Source organism: Schistocerca cancellata, unplaced genomic scaffold (assembly GCF_023864275.1).
Source record: "Schistocerca cancellata isolate TAMUIC-IGC-003103 unplaced genomic scaffold, iqSchCanc2.1 HiC_scaffold_737, whole genome shotgun sequence".
NCBI classification, from domain to species: domain Eukaryota; kingdom Metazoa; phylum Arthropoda; class Insecta; order Orthoptera; family Acrididae; genus Schistocerca; species Schistocerca cancellata.
Window position 1 is genome coordinate 1 of NW_026046748.1, and position 24518 is coordinate 24518.

Sequence of the window (24518 nt, forward strand, 5' to 3'; positions counted from 1 at the left end):
CAACAGATTTGCTTTATGTGATTACCAGGTTTCTCTACTTGAATCAATAATAACAGCTACTGTAGCAGCAACTAATCAGAGCATGAGTTTGGTCACAGCGTCTGTCTTTTCCACAGTTGTCTTATTACTCAGGTGCTAGTTACCAGTCAGCTGCGATGACATTGTTGTCTTCAACATTATTGTTAATGATTTTGTTTTATATGTTTTATTTTCTGTGCAGTATGATTCTCTTTTTCAGAATATGTTGAAGGTAGTGGTGAAATTGCATAGGAATGCGATACGACCAGTTGCCTCGATTCATGACGGTACTCCATATTGGTACCTCTGCTGAAAAAGAATGAGAGCCACAGTTTTTTTTAGATGTGGTGTGATAGAACTTTATTTTCTACAGTAAAAATGTTGTATCCACACTTTTAAAATGTGCAGAAGAAAGACATTAAAATGGCATTTTAAGAAGCGCAAAACTTCAAAAACACACATCCGCCACCCAGTAGGTCACTACAAGAACCTCTTTTTTTACATATCAGCACTGGAAAAGACTATTATTATCCTGCAAAGCAAACTCAGCATGTGCTTTAAATAGAATATACTTAGTACAGCACCTCATAGCTGATGATACAAAACTGCCTAACTGCCATTTCTCCTGCTACACTCAGCTGTCAATCATGTTGTTTTGATTCACATCTAAAATACTTTTGACTATCATGTTTAAGTGGAATCTGCTTTAAGTTTACTTTAAATTAGTGTCATTGTCAAGAATTGTTTTGATTATAAGCTTGGAAAGTAGATTTTCTATAAATATTGTTGTTATTTTTACAGTTGAATGACTAATTATATGTTTTAGTGTGGCATGCTTGATGATAAATGAAAATTCTACGAAACATATTTTTATGTAAGTACTAAAACAAAATTAATAATCCATTAAATTTCTGAATACTAGTGCTCAGTGAGCCTTGTCAGTCCAACTTCAGCATAACTTGGGGAGGCACCACAATGATGAATAGGCTGGGCCGCCTCTGATGATGCTGCCATTGAATTATATGACTTTCTCGAAACAGTAGCACATTGATGTCATAGATTTATAGTTAAAAATTATTCTATGTTGCTATTCTGTTCTTTCATTCTTCTTGAGAAAGAACTCTTTTATCAGACCTAAAGAATCCTTTAACAAAAGTGGATTTTTATATGGCCACTTGAATTATTAGTTGTTTATGTAACAATGATGATTCGGTTATCTTCTGCAGGATTATTTCTTGAAAGTCAGACCAGATGCAAGAGATATATCATTTGGTGATATATCCGAGAGACAGCGATTAAGACAGCGATTAGGTTGCAAGAGCTTCAAATGGTACATGGATACTGTGTACCCTGAACTGGGGCTACCAGAGGATAATGATGCAAAGACTGAAAGCAAAATGGGCAAAAGGCAGAGTAAAGCAGCAGCAGCAGCAGCTTGCAAAGTTCCAACCATGGCACTCACGAGCACGCAATTATACATCTCAGTTCCTGGTAAGTGCACTTAAAAATAAAATAATAATTTTCCTGCAGACTAATTTGTTTCTCCTTTCTGTGTTTATATTTTTAATAGAAAGTTGCACTCATATGTGTGTGTCTCCTTGACTTATTTATGATTCCTTGAAATGACTCGCTATATTGAGTCTTACTTCTGTTCACTGCCATCAACATCGTCATATATCAGGCACCTCGTACATCGCCACATCAGCTATATACAAACTGAAACCTCCATATTGGAGAATATCTATAACACCACCAGTATTCCAAATAGTCTTCAGATGTCTTTCACAAGACCTTTTATGAGCTAAAATAGTGGCTTTGTTGTGCAGCCTTACACGAGATGGTCTCCTCCCTGCTGTGTTTAGTGGTGAAGCTTAAGGCTGAAACTGATTGTGCTACATGTGCATATTTCACACAACTACAGGTGTGGCCTGCTTGTGTATTCTTGGTGGAAGGATTATTAACAGACTATTTGTGCAGTTGAAAAGGACATGAAAATTTGAAATAATGAGGGGAAGTAAATGCTGGATTCAACAAATGTACAGGGTTGTTTCAAATGTCAATTAATGAGGCTTTTTAATTTTTTTAATTTCACAATAAAAAGTAGAAGTGCAGGTCATTTTTCTAAATAGCCCTGTGCATTCAAAACACACTTTAGCCAGCAAGTAGGTAAGTTTGATATCCTGTTTTCATGAGATGAAGTTGGTCATGTCTGAAGCCAATTGCACAATAGGCTTCAACACCAACATCAGTATTGAACCTTTGATCCCCAGAACTGCTCTGAGTGGGCCACGGACTTGAAAATTACAGGGATTAGGCACATTTTCAAGTTGAGTTGCTCCAAGTTTTGTTTGGTCAGGATTGCTGTATGGGGATGCACACCATCTTGCAGAAGAACTCATTGGTAAACCACACCATTTGTGATGACATACCTATCTAATCTCACTTGAAACTTTGCAGTAGTATACAGTATTTAATGTCCAATGTCTGTGCAAAAAGTTAATTTGCAACAAGCCACACCAGTCACAGTTGCCATGACCTTGCCAGCTGACAACTCTCACTTGTCTTTCACCAGTCTGGGTGTGCTCTTCTCTCTCCACTCCTTGGCTACTTCTTTCGATTTAAAGTTTAATGATGCATCAACATTTCATCATGGGTGATAATGTGTGTTAGGAACAAGTTTCTGTCCTGAAATTCAGCCAAGAGGCATTCACACACTTGCAAATGGTTCAGTTTTCGATGAGTTGTCAAAAGGCAAGGAACCCACCTATCACTCACTTTTTGTACTGATCTCTAATAATGATAAAAGTGCTTCCATAACTTACCCCATCTCATCTGCAATCTCAACCACCTCAGATGCCTGTCACACGTAAGAAGGTGCTGTCGTCTGTGAAGCTGGAGAGAAGTCGGCAATCGTGGCCCTCATTCTCAGTGTGCTCACCCTCCACAAATTGCATGTGCCAAACAAACACTAGAGATCTTGAAAGTATATCTTCCTTGAATTGTTCAGTCAATCTTCTGAGGATTTCCCATGGTTTTACTCATTCCCAAGCAAGAAACTTTATACTATTGCACTACACAATGGATACCAGTACCTGTCGCTCAGACATTATAATAGTGACTAATGATGGAAGCGAGCAGCCCTGCTCGGCCGATTCCCCCATTACTCACCTCCTTATGCAATACTGACGGGCTGGAACTGTCACGTAACACTGTTGCCCTCTTTGGGTTAAGAATCTCATTTATATTTGACTCACCCTTATACATGCCACAGGCGTACACTTTGTGCTATAATACTTGTAATGTGTAGGATCAGTAGAGGAGGTTATGAATACATAGTGCCTTGTGTCCATTTGTAGTACATGATGAAAGCTGCTGCACACTTCCGTGGTCGTAACTTGAACCTCAGACCTCCAGAAGGAAATGGCAAATTACTGTTATATCTGGATACCAAATTAATTACAAATTCAAGCAAACGTAATCGTGTCCGAGAAACTGCCAACAGAAACTGAGCTCATGTGACAAATTATGATCGTACTGTGTCTTATTATCTGCTTAATGATGCACCATCAGCCAAGGCAGTGCACCAGCCATGTTGTGCATGCACAGTCTGCTCTGGCTTCACTAGTGGTGCGCATTACTCGTGCTGCCTGGTGGGCAGTGATGTTGCCAACATTTTGAAGAAATACTACCAGTGTGTCTTAGCAGCTGTAATTTTGACAGTACATTTGATTGGTTGTATTCCTGCTGTGCAAAAAGTTCACAGAAAGTTTCAACACATTAGATTGGACCATTCCTTTTCCTTTGACATTCTAAATGCTAAGACATGCGCATAAGAATTTTCAGCAATGTGACCCAATGTGCTTGTTTTTTTAATTCATCTGTAAATAATGAATTTTAAAAACATGTTTCTTTTACATTTGAATATTTGATGAAAATGCTTTTTTGCAGTGGACTTTCCAGCTACAAAAGTGTGACCATAGAAGTGTTGTGTCTTCTTCAAGCCCTACTTGATGTTCTGTGTTCGTTCTTGTGACCTCATTTTAAAGTTAAGAAACAACCAATTATTATTATGGCAGACAGCTTATATTTCCATATTTTCTGGTTCTTCCCCCTTACTTTTCATGTTCCTTGTCGAAGTGAAATCCTTGAGAATGATTATTTTTTATGTTGGGCCAATATGGTTTACATGCACCTGCAAAAGAAATTCCTTCATCTTTTGATACACTTCTTGTTTTCTTTAAAAATACTTTATGTTAACTGTGTGTAATGCCTTTAATTTTGCAGATGAGGCTGAACAACACTAACTTATGTGCAGCTACAACTGCTGATGATGTGAAGACACGTGGTGTTCCTCTGGTACTGAAGCCATGCTTACGTGTCAAGGGTCAGGTAAAATTCTATTCATATTTTTTTATCATAATGTTATTTGTTCATTTTTACAAAAACAAGACATTAGTCTTTTAAAATCCCATTGTTGTTTATGATCTTCACTTAATAATGAAATATTGTTGGATCATGAAGATTACCAATTCAGAATTAAACAAATTATCTTGATATCAGATGTTTTCATGTGATTTAAGAGAGAGATTAAGTAAGAAAATAATAAGAAACTTTAGCAGTGTTTGAAGAGCTGCATTGTAAACTAATGATATAGATACAAAATGTATAATGAAACTGGGCAACAGAAAAAATAAACATGTAAATAAAGAAGGAGATGACATTATGTTAAAAGCTGAAAATAAAGAGAAATGAAAGACTTGTTGGAAGGTAAAGGAAAAAGGTAGCAGGGGGATGCAAGGGGATAAACATGTATCTAAAAGAATGAAAGAGAAAGAAATAAAAGTTCTTGGCAATGTGTATCAAGTATCTGATAATCAAACTCACTTATTATAAGTGTGCAATTTGTAATAATAACAGCAACAACAAAACATTCATTTTCCATCAAATAATTTCTTGCCGTATCCAAATTTTTACATCAAGACAGCGTCCAGTTTATTCTTCTGAATTAATCAATGAACTGCCAAATATAGAGTTTATAAAATATGTATTACATGGCTACATGTTCAAACATAATACAGTTTTGTAGGGTCTATGCAATATACACTGAAGAGCCAAAGAAACTGGTACATCTGTCTAATATCGTGTAGGGGCCTCGCGAGCACACAGAAGTGCCCCAACACGACATGGCATGGACCTGACTAATGTCTGAAGTACGTCATTCAGGGAATTGACACCCTGAATCCTGCAGGGCTGTCCACAAATCCGCCATCGGAACTGTTTAAACTCAGAAGAGTGTTCCTGGAGCCACTCTGTAGCAATTCTGGATGTGTGGGGTGTCACATGGTCCTGCTGGAATTGCCCAAGTCCTTTAGGAATGCACAATGGCCATGAATGGATGCAGGTGATCAAACAGTATGCGTATGTACGTGTCACCTATCAGAGTCATATTTGGACATGCCAGGGGGTCCATATCACTCCTCCCCCCTGCGGATCTGGGGGTAAGAATAGGCCTGAGGTATTCTTGCCTGTCGTAAGAGGTGACTAAAAGGAGTTTCACACGTTTCGGCCTTTACGTGATGGTCCTCTGTAGGGTTTGACCTCCATTCTTCAAAATATTCCTGAAGAGCTAGCCAATTGGGGAAGGGCATCGTGTCCATCATGCATTGAGATCTTTATCCCACTTTCTCATCGTCGCATTTCAGTCCCACTCATTCTCCATCTCTTGGGCAAGGGCACCTTCCTGGGTGTGTTTTCCGCCATGCATTATGCAGTGGCACTTTCTGCGTCAACAATGACAATGGACTTCTTTGCACCTGATATCCAGCACATTAGCCAGTCCGTTGTGGTGGCGCCGCCGTATACCGTGTTGGTTGTAGCCCCCTGACCATACAGGGATTGCTCTGCTGATGCCTGTACCATTAACTCCCCATGTATGCCAAAGGGTAGATGCACATCCCCTCCTGCACCACCTACTTCGGGAGCAACACCCCCCCCCCCCCCCCAACCATCGGGGACATCCGTCTCCCCTTCTAATCCGGAGAAGCGTAAGTCTTCTTTGGCTTCTCTCGCTAGGAAGGGGTCCCTTGGGTCACTCTCTTCCCATGTTTCTGCTAGTGAGAGAGATGACACCCACCAGTGGCTGAAGAGCCCAAAAGCAGCTGGTCGTAGGGCTTCACGCTCATCCTCAGTCCCGGAGACAGATCCAGTGAAGTCCGCCCAGCCAGGGAATCCCAAGGAGCAGGGAGAGAAATCCAAAAAGAAGACCCCTAAGACCAAAGAAATGCGGTGGCAACCACACCACCGCTACCTACAAGCTCTGCCTCTGAGGATGGGGTGGAGATTCTGGCATCCGCTGAGGACCTAGCTCTCACCAGACCCTCGGACACAATGGATATAGACTGCTCAGGCAATAAGTCGGTGGGAACAGGTGACTCTGTGGTGTAAACTGCCTCGTTGAATGTTCCGTCTTCCCAGTCTCACGATGACGTCATTCTCTAGTGGAATTGTGGTGGTTCTTTCCACCACCTGGCTGAGCTACGGCAACTGTTAAGCTTTACACTTACTATCTGCATTGCCCTCCAGGAAACCTGGTTCCCGGCAATGCAGACCCCCGCCCTCCACGGCTATAAGGGATATTACAGGAACCGTAGCGACTATAATCAAGTGTCAGGTGGAGTTTGCGTTTATGTCCTAAACTCAGTCTGTAGTAACACCATGCTTCTTCAAATCCCTTTTGAAGCTGTGGCTGTCAGAATAAGGACAACGCAAGAAATTACTGTCCGCAATGTACATCTTCCTCCAGATGGTGCAGTACCCCTGAATGTGTTAGCTGCACTGATTGATCAATTCCCTAAACTTTTCCTACTTTTGGGAGATTTTAACACCAATAACACCTTGTGGGGTGGCACTGTGCTTTACTGGCCGAGGCAGAGATGTCGAAACTTTACTGTCTCAGTTCCACCTCTGCCTCTTAAATACTGGGGCCGCCACACATTACAGTGTGGCTCATGTTAGTTACTCGGCCATTGATTTATCAATTTGCACCCAGGACTTCTCCCATCTATCCACTGGAGAGCACATGATGACCTGTGTGGTAGTGACCACTTCCCCATCTTCCTGTCACTGCCCCAGCATCAGGCCCACAGACACTTGCCCAGATGGGCTTTAAACAAGGCAGACTGGGAAACTTTCACCTCTGCTGTCACTGTTGAATCTCCCCAACACAGTAACATTGATGTAATGGTTGAGCAGGTGACTACAACAATTGTTTCTTCGGCAGAAAACACAATCCCTCGCTCTTTAGGATGCCTGAGACGTAAGGCAGTCCCTTGGTGGTCGCTGGAACATGCTGAAGCAATTAAGGAGTGTCGGCGAGCTCTACAGCGACATAAGTGGCATCCTTCCCTGGAGCACCTGATAGCCTTTAAATAGCTCCATGCTTGCTGTCGCCAACTTATCAAACGATGGAAGCAAGAATGTTGGGAGAGATACGTCTTGACCATTGGGTGCCATACGTCACCTTCCCAAGTCTGGGCAAAGATCAAACGTGTTTTTGGGTACCAGACCCTACCAGGTGTTCCCAATGTTAACGTAAATGGCATGTTATCTACCGATGCAAATGCGATTGTCAAGCACTTTGTTCAAGACTCTGCATTGGAGAATTACCCCTCAGCCTTTCGAACTCTCAAATGGCAGCTGGAAGGGAAAGTCCTCTCATTCACTACACACCTCAGTGAATCCTATAATGCCCCATTTACAGAGTGGGAGCTCATCACTGCCCTTGCACATTGCCCCCACACAGCTCCTGGGCCTGATCAGATCCACAGCCAGATGATTAAACATCTCTCTTCTGACTACAAGTGAAATATCCTCGTCATATTCAACCAGATCTGGTGCGATGGCATCTTTCCGTCGCAGTGGCAGGAGAGCACCATCATTCTGCTGCTCAAATCAGGTAAAAACCCGCTTGATGTGGATAGCTATCGGTCCATCAGCCTCACCAACGTTCTTTGTAAGCTGCTGGAATGTATAGTGTGTCGGCAGTTGGGTTGGGCTCTGGAGTCACGTGGCCTACTGGCTCCATGTCTGTGCGGCTTCCGCCAGGGTTGCTCCACCACTGATAATCTTGGTGTCCCTTAAGTCTGCCATCCAAACAACCTTTTCCAGACGCCAACACCTGGTTGCCGTCTTGTTGATTTATGAAAGCGTATGACACGATCTCGCGATATGATATCCTTGCCACATTGTATGTGTGAGGTCTCCGGTACCTGCGTCCGGTTTTTATCCAAAGTTTCCTGTCGCTCCGTACATTTTTATTTTTATTTTGTTTTATATATATATATATATATATATATATATATATATATATATATATATATATATATATATATATATATATATTTTGTTCGTTGCAACTGCTCGGGGCGGACGTCAGAAGGCACCCGTTTCAGTTCGCCCTTGATCCACTAACTCAGTTTTTTTTATTACAGGGGGCAGCTAACCCTCTAACCGAACAGTTACTGTGCCGGCTACAATATAAGAGAAGAAAGATGTGCATTAATCTGAACAGATCAATGTGCTGTTGACTGACTACATCACGTGTCCTATGCTATGAATATCCGCTGTCATCGGCTGCCGAGATCGCTTGACACGAGCTACGACTGGCTTACAAAAGCGCATCGTAATCTCGATTTCAATCTTTCGGAAAGTAACATGTGGTGTTTGGTGGAATTCGAATTTATACTACCATAATACGAAAATATACAGTGTACACGTTGCTGCACATCAGACATCTTTACGAAATGTGTTTGTTCCCTGAGTTTCGTTTTCTAAAGTGCCGGGAAATTCTACGCCTGTGTATAAAACCACAACCATTGAAAGGATTGATAAGTTTTACAGTTTCAGCAACATCACTGTTAAGTAGTGCGAACACACAAATAGGAAAAAGTAATGGTTTAAATTAATATACATAGTGTTGCTACCAGAAAAGAAAAGCTTTCACATAAAATATTGGTCTCTAAGATTAATAAGCTGCAAGAGAAGCTAAGCTTTCACACATAATGTTGATCTTTTTTGCGCGTGTTACACTTTAAGATACATCACACAGATGTGCCAGTAAAATTTTTAACAACGACATAAATGTCTGATCTTCTGGGCTCGAAAATATTCTAAATGGTCGTCCTCAAAGATTTGATTTTTGAATGAGAGTCAAACGCTCTGTGATTTAAGAAATTCATCAGACATTCGCGCACAGAGTTCATATTGTGTAAACGGAAATTTACTTTACTTGAATGTAATGCTTTTCAAACAACCATTCGGAATATTTTCCCGCAACCTGTTAGAAATTGATCCATTTCAGCAGTTGGCGCCAGATAACAGGTGTCGCCGCGCTTGGGCAGCCACGATGACTCAGGAAGTCCGTACATTTGTACGTGTAAAACATTAAAAGATCTTACATTATGCCATAAAAGAAACAAGACATTAGAGGATACTCCAAGAGCATGGGAATTTTGTGAACCATACTAAAATGCATAATTCGGCTTAAAGTGCACATTCGTATGTCCAGATTCAGATGTAAATTTTCTTGGAGTACCAGTAGTATATTATCTCATGTTTGGTCCTTTATTATGGCATAATCCAATACGTGCTAGAAGATGAAAACGTGAACTTGAAATGCAGCGAACAGTTGAAACTAGCCAATAGTGTGGAATTAAACACTTCGTTTCAAATAAATTGACAGTCTCAGCAGAAAAAATTAATAAAAGTCAAATTTCTTTAACAAACCGTAAAAATAACTTCATTGTTCTGCAAAGCGATTACTGCTCGACTGTCAGAAAGATGGAAAAAAATAAAATCTGAAACTAATAACATATTTTAGCCTTGTGTAAATATGTGAATGTATTTGAATTCACTTGATAGCTCCCGGCCACAGAAATCCATTTTGTTTTCATTTGACGTGAGAGCAATAAACGAAGAGGAAACAGCAAAACCACTTAACGTAAACACGGGTCACGTGGAGACTACCACCTCCCCACTACAACTCAGACTGCTCTGTGCATCAGGTCTGGATCTACGATATTTCGGAACTGCGACAATATTAGATAGTGGCGCTCCCCCTCCCTCGAGCGTTTGAGGCACGACGCCAAAAATTTAAAAAATCAACTTTTAAAAAATATCTTTATTTTGTAGCGCACGACTTTCTGAAGAGTCTGATACATAAGACATGTTCGAGGAAACGTAAATCTTGTTATTTAGTCTGTGCGCCGAAGTGCAGTGCCATGCCTCTTCACACAGCATTCTTCCATCGCACGTCTCTGTATTTCGCTCTGTGGAATTCAAATGTGTAATATTTTGTAATGGGTGCCATCAAATCATATTCAGGCCAGTGGAAATTAAAATGTCCTGTGGTGCATCTCCTGCTCCCAGTCGGCCGGTTTGACATTCTGCCCCTCTTTAAAAAATCTCGCAGTTAATATGGGATGGGATGGGATTACTTGTAACCGGCAGAACAAGAACTCTTCAGGAAATTTGTACTCTTTACTGCCTATTAGCTAATAACTTGCTGTTTTGTGTGACATAATACACTATGCATGCATTAAAAAATCAACTTAGAATTTGATAAAAAAATGTTCAAGAAACAACAGGGATGCGTTCAAAATCATATGAGCAGGAGTAAGTTCAATAATGAATAAAAAGTAGTAGCACAGGTAAGCTACCATGAACAGCATAGTGAATGCATTGTTGTATCCAAGATAGACACGAAGCCCACACCTGCCACAGTAGTACAAGTTTAGATGCCAACTAGCTCCACTGATGACAAAGAGATTGAAGAAATGTATGATGAGATAAAAGAAATTATTCAGATAGTGAAGGCAGACGTAAATTTAATAGTCATGGGGGACTGGAATTCGATAGTAGGAAAAAGAAGAGAAGGAAAAGTAGTAGGTGAATATGGAAAGGGGGTAAGGAATGAAAGAGGAAGCTGTCTGCTAGAATTTTGCACAGAGCATAACTTAATCATAGGTAACACTTGGATTAAGAATCATGACAGAAGGTTGTATACGTGGAAGAGGCCTGGAGACACTGGAAGGTTTCAGATAGATTATATAAAGGGAAGACAGATATTTAGTAACCAGGTTTTAAACTGTAAGAGATATCCAGGGGCAGATGTGGACTCTGACCACAGTTTATTGCTAATGAACTGTAGATTAAAACCTAAGAAACCACAAAAAGGTGACATTATAAGGGATGTGGATAAACTGAAAGAACCAGAGGTTGTAGAGAGTTTCAGAGAGAGCATTAGGGAACAATTGACAAGAATGGAAAAAAGAAATACATTAGAAGAAGAATGGGTAGCTTTGAGAGATGAAACAGTGAAGGCTGCAGAGGATGAATTAGGTAAAAAGATAAGGGCTAATAGAAATCCTTGGGTAACAGAAGAGATATTGAATTTAATTGATGAAAGGAGAAAATATAAAAATGCAGTAAATGAAGCAGGCACAAAGGAATACAAACCTCTCAAAAATGAGATCAACAGAAGGGCAAAATGGCTAAGCAGGGATGGCGAGATGACAAATGTAAGGATGTAGAGGCATATATCACTAGGGGTAAGATGGATACAGCCTACAGGAAGATTAAAGAGACATTTAGAGAAAAGAGAACTACCTGTATGAATATCAAGAGCTCAAGTGGGAAACCAGTTCTAAGCAAAGAAGGGAAAGCAGAAAGGTGGAAGGAGTATATAGAAGGTCTATACAAGGGTGATGTACTTGAGGACAATATTATGGAAACGAAGACGATGTAGATGAAGATGAAATGGGAGATACGATACTGCATGAAGAATTTGACAGAGCACGGAAAGATCTAAGTCAAAACAAGGCCCTGGGAGTAGACAACATTCCATTAGAACTGCTGATAGCCTTGGGAGAGTCAACCATGACAAAACTGTACCATCTGGTAAGCAAGATGTATGAGACAGGCAAAATACCTTCAGTCTTCAGGAAGAATATAATTATTCCAATCCCAAAGGAAGCAGGTGTTGACAGGTGTGAAAATTTCAGTTTAATAAGTCACGACCGCAAAATACTGACACGAATTCTGTACAGACGAATGGAAAAACTGATAGAAGTCGACCTTGGGGAAGATCAGTTTAGATTCCTACGACTTAGAAGGTAGATTAAGGAAGGGCAAACCTACTTTTCTAGGATTTGCAGACTTAGAGAAAGCTTTTTGACAATCTTGACTGGAATACTCTCTTTCAAATTCTGAAGGTGGCAAGGGTCAAATACAGAGAGCAAAAGGCTATTTACAAATTGTACAGGAACCAGATGGCAGTTCTAAAAGTCGAAGGACATGAAAGGGAAGCAGTAATTGGGAAGGGAGTGAGATAGGGTTGTAGCCTATCCCCGATGTTATTCAATCTGTATATTGAGCAAGCATTGAAGGAAACAAAAGAAAAATTCAGAGTAGGAATTAAAGTGCATGGAGAAGAAATAAAAACTTTGAGGTTCGCTGATGACATTGTAATTCTGTAGAGACAGCACAGGACCTGGGAGAGCAGTTGAACCGAATCGACAGTGCCTTGAAAGGAGAATATAAGATTAACATCAACAAAAACAAAACAAGGATAATGGAATGTCATCACATTAAATCAGGTGATGCTGAGGAAATTAGATTAGGAAATGAGACACTTAAAGTACTAGATGAGTTTTGCTATTTGGGGAGCAAAAGAACTGATGATGGTCAAAGTAGAGAGGATATAAAATGTAGACTGGCTATGACAAGGAAAGCATTTCTGAAGAAGACATCGAGTATAAGTGTCAGGAAGTTTTTTCTGAAAGTATTTGTATGCAGTGTAGCCATACATGGAAGTGAAACATGGATGATAAACAGTGTAGGCAAGGAAAGAGTAGAAGCTTTAGAATGTGGTGCTACAGAAGAATGGTAAAGATTAGATGGGTAGATCGTGTAACTAATGAGGAGGTACTGAACAGAATTGGGGAGAAGAGGAATTTGCGGCACAACTCGACTAGAAGTAGGGATCGGTTGGTGGGACATGTTGTGAGGCATCAAGGGATCACCAATTTAGTACTGCAGGGAAGCGTGGAGGGTAAAAATTGCAGAGGGAGACCAAGGCATGAGTACACCAAGCAGATTCAGAAGGCTGTAGGTTGTAATAGTTACTCAGAGATGAAGAACCTTGCACAGGATAGGGTAGCATGGAGAGCTGCATCAAACCAGTCTCTGGACTGAAGACCATAACAACAACAACAATGGTAAGGAGTTTGCAGCTCAGAAACAAATTAAGGCATGAGTCTCCATGTTTCTCTCTACAGTTAATTATGAAAGATCTTTTTTCTGCAGAGTTAGTAATGTGTTTTGTATTTAAAATTTGATTGGAACAATGCATAATATCCATTGATTGGCGACTCCATGTTGTCTTGTGCACTACGACCAGATAACAGGTATACTTGAAAAAAGAGACAGCATTGGTCGTATATTTTTTACTATCGCAAAATCGATTTTCTGTCACTGAGTGACCATCTTCAGTGCTATATTGTATAACTTAAATTAGGATGCACTGTTGTCACTAAGCTTACGGCAATCACATAGACTGAGTCTATGTGATTGCCGTAAGCTTAGTGACAACAGTGCATCCTGATTTAAGTTATACAATATAGCACTGAAGATGGTCACATAGACTGAGTCTATGTGATTGCCGTAAGCTTAGTGACAACAGTGCATCCTAATTTAAGTTATACAATATAGCACTGAAGATGGTCACTCAGTGACAGAAAATCGATTTTGCGATAGTAAAAAATATACGACCAATGCTGTCTCTTTTTTCAAGCATAATATCCATATTTTAATATTGTTAATGGCAAATGTGCTCTTAGCTTGGTTACAGGCCACAGATTCTATATGCATCCTTAGATTACCCTGGCTTAGTATATTTCCCAAAAAATAATTCCAGTTTTATTTTTAAATCTCCATTCTCCATAAATAATTTCCCATCAAACCTAATTTGTTTCTTAATAATAAAATGGATAGGATAGTTTGCTACTCACCACTTAGAAGAAGCATTCAGTCACAGACAAGCACAATGGAAAAGAATCATAAAAATATATCAGCTTTCAAAGTCCTTCTGCAAAAGAAGTACAACTCTCACTCATTCACTCAACAACAACTTGTGCGCACGTGACCACTGTCTACACACGCTAAGTCTTAACTGCAACTTCATCTGATGTGTGTAGCAGTGAAGCTGGAGTGGGTGGGGAGGGGGGGGGGGGGGGGTAAAGAGGCAGCATGAGTTACGGAGTGGGAGGGATAGCAGGGTAGGGTTGGGGGAAGGTGCTAGTGCTGCATAGAGCAGTGTACAGGGACGCAAGAGGGACGGGATAGGGGTGCAAGGTGGTGTGTTGGGAGGCTGTGCATGGGAAGGGTGGTGTGAAGAGCGAGGAAAGGACTTACAGGTGTGTTGGCAAAATAGAAGGCATGTGCCTACTGAAGTGGAAGATGGGAAGGGGGTGGAGGACGGGAGCTAGCAAAGGTTGAAACCATAGGGGTTATGGGAACGAAGTTCGTGTTGAAGGGGGAGTTCCCACCTGGAAAATTCAGAAAGGATAATGTTGGTGAGAAGAGTAAAGTGCATCATATTGGGTGACATGTTCAGTTGGACAGGTTTCTTGGCCACAGTTTTGCGGTGGCCATTCATGTTCACAGACAGCTTTAGCTGTCATGCCCACATGGAATGCAGCACAGTGGTTGCAGCCAAGTTTTAGAGTTCACATGGCTGCTTTCACAGGTGGCTCTGCCTTTGATGGGATAGGAGATACCAGTGACAAGACTGGAGTGGGTGGTAGTGGGCTAGGTCTACCACAGGGATGTGAACCATCAGCAAGGGGTTTGGGAGCAGGTGTGGAGCATTGTCAGACAAGGTTATTGTGTAGGTCGGGCATGCAGTGGAATACCACTGTGGTAGGAGTGGGGAGGATATACCTTATTTCAAGACAGTTGAAACCCTTGTAAGGAATGTGATTCAGTTGCAACAGTCCTGCGTGGTACTGAGTAATGAGAGGAGTGATTATTTGTCACTATACTCTAAGTATGTGGGGGTTGGTACATGACTGGTGAGACAAGCTATGGGAGATCTGTTTCTGGGCAAGGTTGGAAAGATAATTTTGGTCTGTGAAGGCCTCAGTGAGACTTTTGGTGTATTTGGAGAGGGACTGCTCATCATTACATATGCAATGACAACAGGCAGCTAGCTGTAGTGAAGAAATTTCTTAGTGTGAAATGGATGGCAGCTGTGAAGCCGGAGTAATGTTGGTGGTTGGTAGGTTTGATGTGGATGGAGGTACTGATGCAGCCATCTTTGAGGTGGATATCATGGAAGGTGGATTGTTAGGTTGAGGAGGATCAGATAAAGTGAACAGGAAAGGAGGTGTTCAGGTCATGAAGCAATGTGGGTAGGGTGTCCTCACCCTCAGTCTAGATCATAAAGATGACATCACTGAATCTGAACCATGTGATGGGGTTTGGAATTCTTGGTGGTTAAGGAGGATTGCACTAAATGGGCCATGAGTAGATTAGCATAGGATGGTGCCATGCAGTTGCCCATTGCTATACCATGGATGTGTTTGCAGGTGACGCCTTCGAAGGAGAAGTAAGTATAGGAGAGGACATAGTTGGTCATGGTGACCAGGAAGAAGGTTGTAGCTTTGTGGTGAGTTGACATTAGGAAAGGTTGTGTTCAGTAGCAGCAAGGCTATGTATATCACGGAGTAGTAGAGGGAGATGGCATTGACAGCCAGGTGCCATTTGGTAAAGGAACAGAAACTGTGGAGGATCAGTGGAGGAAATGGTTGGTGCCCTTTACACAGTTTTAACCTATCTTCTGTTACATTCCACAGTAAACACTGGTGACTCCAGTAATCGGTACAGTTGTCTACATCTTTTCTCCAACTCAAATTGCTGATTGTATACACTTAACAACAATAGCATGTTAAAAACCAGGTTCTTGCTTTTGGTGTCTCATTTTGTAGTCTACTTCCTTCAGTAATGCCTGATTTAATTCAACTACATTCCATTGTCCTTCTTTTACTTTTGTTGATGTTTGTCTTTTTATCTTCATCAATACACTATCCATTCTGTTCAGTTCATCTCTCAAGCCCTTTGCCATCTCCGACAAAATTGCAATCGCTTCAGCAAACTTCTAAGTCTGAAGTTCGTTGTACTGGACTTTAATTCCCTTTGGAAATTTCTCCTTGGTTTCCTCTAGTGCTTTGATCAGTGAACAGATTGGATAACATGGGGATGGGCTACAACCCAAACTTACTCCATTCTCAACCGCTGCTTCTTTGCAAGTCATTCAAGTCTTATAATTACAGTCTGGTTTCTGTACAAGTTGTAGCTAACCTTTCACTCTCTCTATTTTGTCCCTACTACCTTCAGAATTTCAGAGAACATATTCCAGGCAACATGGTCAAAAGCCTTCTCCATAGTTATAAATGCTATAAATGTATGTTTGCCTTTCTTCAACCTATCTTCAAGGATAAAGTTGTATGGCCAGTATTGCCTCGCATGTCCTTGCATTTCCCCAGGGCTCAAACTGATCTTCCTCAAGGTCATCTTCTGCCAATTTTTCCATTCTTCTGTTTAAAAAAAAATAAAAAATAAATGATTAAAATGTCCATATTTTCCAATTAGTATTTTTAATTATGACTTATTAAACTGATGATTTGGCAATATTCACATGTGTCAACATCTGCCTTTCTTGGAGCCGGAATTATTACATTCTTCTTGTTGTCTAAGGGTATTTAGTCTCTCTCATATGTCTTACGCACCAGGTGGAATAATTCTGTCATTGCTGGGTCTCCCAAGTCATTGTGTGAGAATGCTGTCTAATCCAGAGCCGCCTTTTTTTAACTCAGGTCTTTCAGTCCCATGTCAAATTCTTCTTCCAGTATTGTATTATCCAGCTCTACTTCCTCTTTCCTGTTTATAATTTTGTCTTATAGCCCTTTTGTACGGTACATCCCTCCACCTTTTAGCATTCCTTTCTCTCCTCCATATTGGCTTGCCATCTGAGCTGTTAATATTCCTTTTTCCAAAGATCTCTTTAATTTTCATTTAGTGGCATCTATCTTTCACAGTCTTGCATACTTCTAGGGCTTTGCTTTTCTCCTCTAGCCATTCCTGCTTTGCAGTTTTGCACCTTCTGTCAGTCTCATTCTTAAGACATCTTTATGTACTTATGCATGCTTCATTTGCTGCATTTTTATATTTTGTTGTTTTGTGAATTAAATTCAGTTATCTCATGTGTTATCCAAGGATTTCTCCTAGGCCCTGTCTGTTTACCTACTTGGTTCTCTGCTGTCTTCATTGTTTCATCTTTCAAAGCTATCCACTTGTCTCCTAATTTATTCCTTTCCTATGTATCATCCCATCATTGTCTAAACCTTTGAGACTCTCAGCAACCTCTTGTTTCTTTCAGTTTATCCAGTTCATATTTCCTTAATTTCCTAGCATTTTGCAATTGCTTCAGCCTTAATTTGCAGTCCATAATTAATAACTTATGCTCAGAGTCAACATCTGGCCCTGGAAATGTTTTTCAGTTTAAAATCTGGTTTCAAAATGTCTGTCTTGTGATTATATAATGTCAGAGACCTTCCAGTGACTCCAGGTCACTTTCATATATAGAACCTTCTTTCATAGTCCTTAAACTAAGTCTTAGCGATGTGCAAAATTCTAGTTTCTTCTTTGTTACTAGACCTACTCCTGCATTATTAGGTTTCCATATTGTTTTTAGCCAGATTGAGAATATTTTTGAAATAACACTCAAAATTCAGGACAGGTGGGTGAAAAGTCACGACATGATAGAGTCACTGTCAATACAGGCTTAATAACACTTGATTTTCATGTAATCTAAGGGCTCAGCTTACTGACAATGGAAGTAGAGAAGTTGATTAAGGACATAAAGAGGAGGAAACCGGACATAAAGAGGAGGAAACCTACAGGAGACAATGGCATACCAATGAGTTTGTTGAAAGAAATCGGAAATGTAGATTTGAAAGCATTGATGCTACTCATCAACACAACCTATAAACGGAAGAAAGGCCTAAAGACTTCCTGGGTGTCACAGTGATTGCTCTTGAGAAGAAACAAGAAGCCAAGAAATGTAGTGATTACAGAACAACCAGTCTGATCTCACACATGGTGAAGATCATCACAAGTATACTCAGCAGTCACCTGGAACATAAAATTTAAGAAGTAATGAGATAAGACCAGTTTGTATTTAGGAAAGGAAAAGGAACCACAGACACCATCGGCACAGTGAGGATTTTCTTGGAGAGATTTTTGGCTTTAACTAAGAAGTTTGTGTTTGTTTCATAGACTGGTAGAAGGCTTTCAGTAGAGTCAACTGGACAGCATCGATGAACATCCTCAAGGTGACTGGAATCAATTGAAGAGACTAGAGACTAAATCTCAGCTTTTAACTAGGATGAAGAGTAAAAGTGTGGCTGAACTACGGAGAAAGAAACAGTGTGGAAATAGGAAGAGGAGTCAGACAAGAATGTTGTCCATGACCGAGTCTCCTCAACCTGTATGGAGAATGGCTGGTGAGAGAAGCTTTGAAGGGATGCTTAAACTTCAGGACAGAACGAAGACTCATCAACATCATCAACTATGCAGATGACTTGATGGTGCTTGCCAAAAATCAAAGGCATGGTGCTTGCCAAAAATCAAAGGCAACTGCAACAAATGATGAACCTGTTGGTGGGAACTGGAAGGAAATAAGGCATGGAAGTCAACATCGAGAAACCTTTGAGGTTAATTGTCAGCAATCGAGAACTGGAGAATGTGATACAGTTCAAGTACTTGAGAAGCTTGCTGACAAAAGATGCCATAACCAGAGCCACACTCAACAAGAAGTGCACTCTGCTGAACAGCAAACTGAGCTCGGAATTAAGGAAGAAACTGGTAAAGTGTTAAATCTAGAGCAGTGCACTGTGCAGAGCAGAGCTGTGGATCAAGAAGAAAATAGAGCAAAAATACCTGGAAAGATTTGAAATGTGGTGCTGGAGAAGAATAGAAAAGATCAAGTGGACAGATCAAGTGACAGAAGACGATGTGCTGAGAAGAGTAGGAGACGAAAAAATCTATTCTGGATATAATTCTTCAAAGGAAGGCCAACTGGATACATACTTAGGCACGAGGGGCTCATACACGATGTCATCAAAGGGAAGATATAAAGAACTACAGGAAGATGAAGAAGAAGAATTCAACTTCTAGATGACATGAAAGAGGGAATGAGATACAAAAGACTGAAGGAATAAGCTGAAGAAGGGGAACATTGGTGCCATAAATTCTCTGTGCAAAGACAAGACCTGCCACTAGGCACAATACTGCATAATAATAATCTATGATACTACTGAAGGGAGGTTAACAACAGTATTACATATACAATTTGGATATAAATATGAACACAAATTTCACACATTTTGCACATAAGATGATGGCACAAATCCTGATACTTCAGTAGCACATTTTAGTGGTGTGTATTTGCTCTTGAAGTTAATTTTCATTAAATGTGAAATTGTAGATCCATACAAGAGAGGCTAATAAATGTGGTTTCATCATTGTGAGAGCATCTACTGTTTCTAACTTGATTTTTTTTCCTCAGTCTATCTACAAAGCTGTAATTGCTGACAACACTCTTTCGAAACATGCTTTACAACATGAAACAGATAGTGAAAATTCAATCAAGCTTCTGACGACGTGTTTTAAACATACTCACCAATTATGAAAATGAGTAAAAATTTCCTGCAATCTTTCATGGGACATAAAATTTGATTTCAAATTCCAGTCCAGCTGTTTTCCTACACAGTATTACTCATCAAACAGTTCTCTGTCACTTATAGTGAAGTTCATGACACTAGATTTTAGTAAACTACACAACTCTTCTACATTAATTCATCTGATGGTTTTATTTAGGGCAGTCTTTTCCATTGGCTGAAGAGGTTCCAGAAATGGTTCATACCATTCACGAAAATATCCAATGCAGGCAACATAGAAAGCTGCGGTTATAATTGAAGTGATCAAGTGTCACTTTCCAACTCGTATAACAACTGTTTTACTGCAGATGTCAAAAATCCTTTGGATTTTGTGGCTTCTGACTTGCTGAGCAACATCTACAACTTCAATTATAATTACATTTTCTTTTTTAATGCTCAGAATACTGTTGGAGAAAATACTTAACTGCATTGAAAGGAACTAAAGGGTTTTGAAGGCGAGCAGATTTTCGAAAAATTCTTCACAATAATAGGACATATGTCAAGACACACAAAGTAGGATTTTAATGCCTGGAAATATTGTAGATATTGCAAATTATGTGCTGAAGAAGCTGTCAGCATCAGTTTGAACAGCACTGTGCACAGTATGAGTAGGACATCCTACACTTATTAATTCATCTTCACTCTTTTCTTGTAACTTAAAATAAAGATTGTTTTTATCTTTAATTATTTCTCTCTATGAATAGTATTTATGTTGTTAGTTGAAATTGCTACAACCTTTTTCTTAAAATCAGACTTTCCCAACATCTCTAAAACACACAAAATCAAACATTCTGCACTTTCAACACCAAAGTTCTCAAACTCCAACACTCTCTCTATAAAGCCTTTATCCATTTCATAAAATGTAGCCACTCAGCCACTAAAGGAAGTGGCTCAAAGTCTGTATGGCTTTAAGAACCTATCATCACTGAAATAAATTGTGCTTATTTCAGTTCCTTCATTATTTGTTCTACAGGAAATAGCGCAGTCACATTCATGATAATTGATTTGGTTTTCTTCTGGGAGCATGAGAACTTCTTGTTGGACCATCATTTAATTATGATAGTCCTGCAATCCATAGACTTGAAACACAGGTTGTGTGACTGTGTGGTATGCAAATGCGGCTTCTTGTGTCAAAAGTTGCTTGCAATCCATAGACTTGAAACACAGGTTGTGTGACTGTGTGGTATGCAAATGCGGCTTCTTGTGTCAAAAGTTGCTTATCCATGTCTGAAACTACCTTCACTGTTTAGTAGTTATTAGTTTTTGATCTTGTAGAGTTTACTTGAAGCACAGCTTTATATTGGTTGAACTTAATATGAGTTACTATGTCATTGCATGTTCCATGTTCAATGCTAAATTTTGCATCACCAAGTGAACTCTCAGCATTTTCACCATGTCATTTAATAAACTGGGATTCTTAAGAGTGTCTGACTCCCTTGTTTGCACATGTGTTTCACAATTATTACTGAAGGAATTATTAATATAAAGTTTATCAGAGTCACTGCTGCAAGTACTAGAAATCCTATAAAATTGTTTGCAAGATTGCAGCACTGTCAAGTTTCTGAAAGAATCAATGTATTATATTGAACTTCACAACCAATAAACTTTACTTTTATTTGTGTGAACAAAGCATAACACTAACATTCCATAATGTTACGTGAACAAAGCATAACAATAACACATGATTAGTTCGGGAGGGGTGGGGGGGGTGAGGGAAATCGTGTTTCATAAGATGAAAATCTGGAATATTTTGCTAACCACAAAGAGGGTTTGGGGACACTGAGTCATTTTGTGAAAAATTGGGACTGTCCCAGAGAAATCAGGACAAATGAGAACCCTTTGCATTATCCCTATTTCATTTTGTGCGGCAATATAGCGCAATTATTTACTGTTTGCACGTTGAACAGTTTGACCATGGTAAATTTTTACTGGTAGCACTGTCGCATTTCTTGATGGGACAATCCTCTTTTCAGTGTTCTATATAGATAAATTAATGCAAATGTATTAATGCATTGCAGCAACTCTTTTGTTCTGTAGCAGTTTTCAAACTCTGTAATTTTTTGCCTGGTACTGAATTTGTGGTATTTCTGTTTATTGGAAGTAATATGTAATATGAATCACAAATAGTCTTGAAAACTAAATATACTGTGAAGTGAATTAAGAATTCCAAGTTTATTTAAGAAATTTCTGAAAGATGCATGACTATTTACTTTTCACACAATTGCAGACATAATCATAGAGAAAAAATATTAAGTGGGGGCATAAGTAGGTAGCATTTTTGTTTTGCACGTTGGTATTTCTGTTGCTGTAGGTCTGTTTATTAATTTTAATTTTTTATTTGTAGTTCACTGTTGCTCTCAGAGTTGACATATTGTCATTTGGAGATAGTGAGTGGAGCTGTGGATGCTAAAAATGGAATGCCAAGTGGAGAAATTGGAATATTTCCCACGTATTCTTCTGTTTGAGTTCAGTAGAGAGGCAGCAGTAGAGGCAGCCAGAAACATTTACGCCATATATGGGGATAATGGCCTTGGATAGAGCACAGCAAGAAAATAGTTTCCTGTTTTTAACGAGGATCATTATGACATTAGTGACTCCACATTCAGGAAGACATTTGGGCTTTGATGAAGATCATTTAAACACATTAATCCACAATGATACACATGGTGTACTCAAGAATTGGCATTAAGTGATAAACTGTGATCATTCCACCATCATGTGACATTTGCATGCTATGGGAAAGGTTCAAAAATCAGGTGCATGGGTACTGTGTGCTCTAAACCAAACTCACAAAAGTCAGAAGGTGGCCATATGTGCATCTCTGCTTGCTTATTGTCAATTGACTCATGAACAGCACTGACTGTTCGTAATCTGTATCGTTACTGGTGCAGGAAATGGTGTCTTCATGCTAACCTAAGGAAAAGAAAGGAATGTCTGAGCCCAACAAAATAGCAACTCCCCACACAAAGACCTACACACATCCACAAAAGATAATGTTATGCATCTGGTGGAGCAGCAACAGTGTGGTGTATTACAAATTGCTTCCCTGAGGTGTAACCATCACTGCTGGCATTTATTGCCAACAAATGAGACGTCTTGCAGATGCAGTCAAAGAGCAGCAACCAGGAAGACTGTATGAATTGGGAAGTCATTCCACACCCACCTTATTTGCCTAATCATACACCCTCAGCTTTTCATCTTTTCTGCTCTGTATTAAACAACCATAAGAAACTTCCTTTCTGGATGAAAATGCACCCCAGACGTGGCTTAATGAGTTCTTTGCTTCAAAACCATGCAATTTCGACAGTCACAGAATCGAGAAATTACCCCAGCATTGGCAGTCTGTTGTAAATAGTGAAGGAGAATATATTACTGATGACTAGTGTCTCTGTTATATGTATCTGTTGTATTTATTAAACTTGTGGAAAAACACTGTGAACTTCTGTAACAACCTAATAACATGGCAGTGCTTGAGGCACGTATTGCCCAGCTTTGCCTAAAAGCTTAACCAAACTGTTTTTGCAGATTTGGTATGAAACAGACCGTCAAGAGCTGGTCCTTGCGCAGCTACTGTGTCTCACTGCAAAAGAATCCGTACCTCCCAGGTTAGGGAAGTGCCATGAGATGGGCGGGGATCAAGAATGGCGCCATGTGCTTGGCAATGTGAGTACTGTACTATGCTCTTACTGAATTCACTGTATGTTAGTCTTTATAAGGATCACAGACTGAAATGACTTATTACAGGAGCTCCATGGATAAAAGGAAGTAAGTCATAATTTTTTTAAAAACCTAATTCACTTATCCGAATTAAAATACAAGGAAATCATTTCTGTTGTTCACCTTTTTAACATTCAAAAATATTTATTGTGAGTTTGAATAATCATTGTAAATTTAATGTATATCGGTCTTTCTAAACTCCTTAAATGTCAATATGATGATACAGACGGCACTCAACCACATAAATGTTGTTATTGTTAAATCCAGCATATGTTAAATAAAGAAGAGAGAGAAATAAAGAGAGAGTATTTCTAATTTCCTAATTGTTTTTGTAAAGTTTGACAACTGGAGAAGTTTGAAAACTCTTTTCTGAAACATTATCATGATCAGTTCATGTCAACATTGACTGCTCTTGAACACAACTCAGGATGTTTGAACAGTTATCAGTTCCACGATTCATTTTAATATACACTTGTGGCCATTAAAGTTGTAACAGCATGAAAGCAGCATGCAACAAACTTCAAACTGACATTAAGTGTACTACATTTCCAGATGATTGGCTTTTCAGTGCAATTACACTGTGTAAGTAGGAGTAATGCCATCTGTATTCTGTAAGTAAGGAGAGGCTTCTACACAGTAGGTTTCTCATTCCAAAATCACATTTGAATGTTGATTTATTATGAGAACATTATTATGCCCCATGTTAGAGACATGCTTAATGAGCAAAGCATAAAGCCTTTGTTGACTACCATAGCAGAATATTGTCCAATGATCTTTCACAAAATCCAAAGGAATTCTGGCTATATCTAAAGACTGTTAGTGGCACACAAGTTAGTGTCCAGTCCCTAGCAAATGAGACAGGAACTGAAGTTGAAGGTAGCAAAGCAAAACCTGAAATGCTTTACTCTGTTTTCAAATGTTCCTTTACAAAGGAAAACCCAGGAGAAT

The 24518-nt window shown here is 39.6% G+C and overlaps 1 protein-coding gene across 1 annotated transcript in view; it reads left to right on the forward strand.

Annotated features, from left to right (window-relative positions):
- Positions 1 to 1248: 1248 nt before the first annotated feature.
- Positions 1249 to 24518, forward strand: part of LOC126141671 (polypeptide N-acetylgalactosaminyltransferase 35A-like) — a 48760-nt gene continuing 25490 nt past the window's right edge. The window contains exons 1-3 of the mRNA XM_049915279.1: positions 1249 to 1509; positions 4303 to 4407; positions 23379 to 23516. Of these exons, the coding sequence (XP_049771236.1) occupies positions 1393 to 1509; positions 4303 to 4407; positions 23379 to 23516 (360 nt within the window). The 5' untranslated portion in view covers positions 1249 to 1392. The remainder of the gene's footprint in view (positions 1510 to 4302; positions 4408 to 23378; positions 23517 to 24518) is intronic.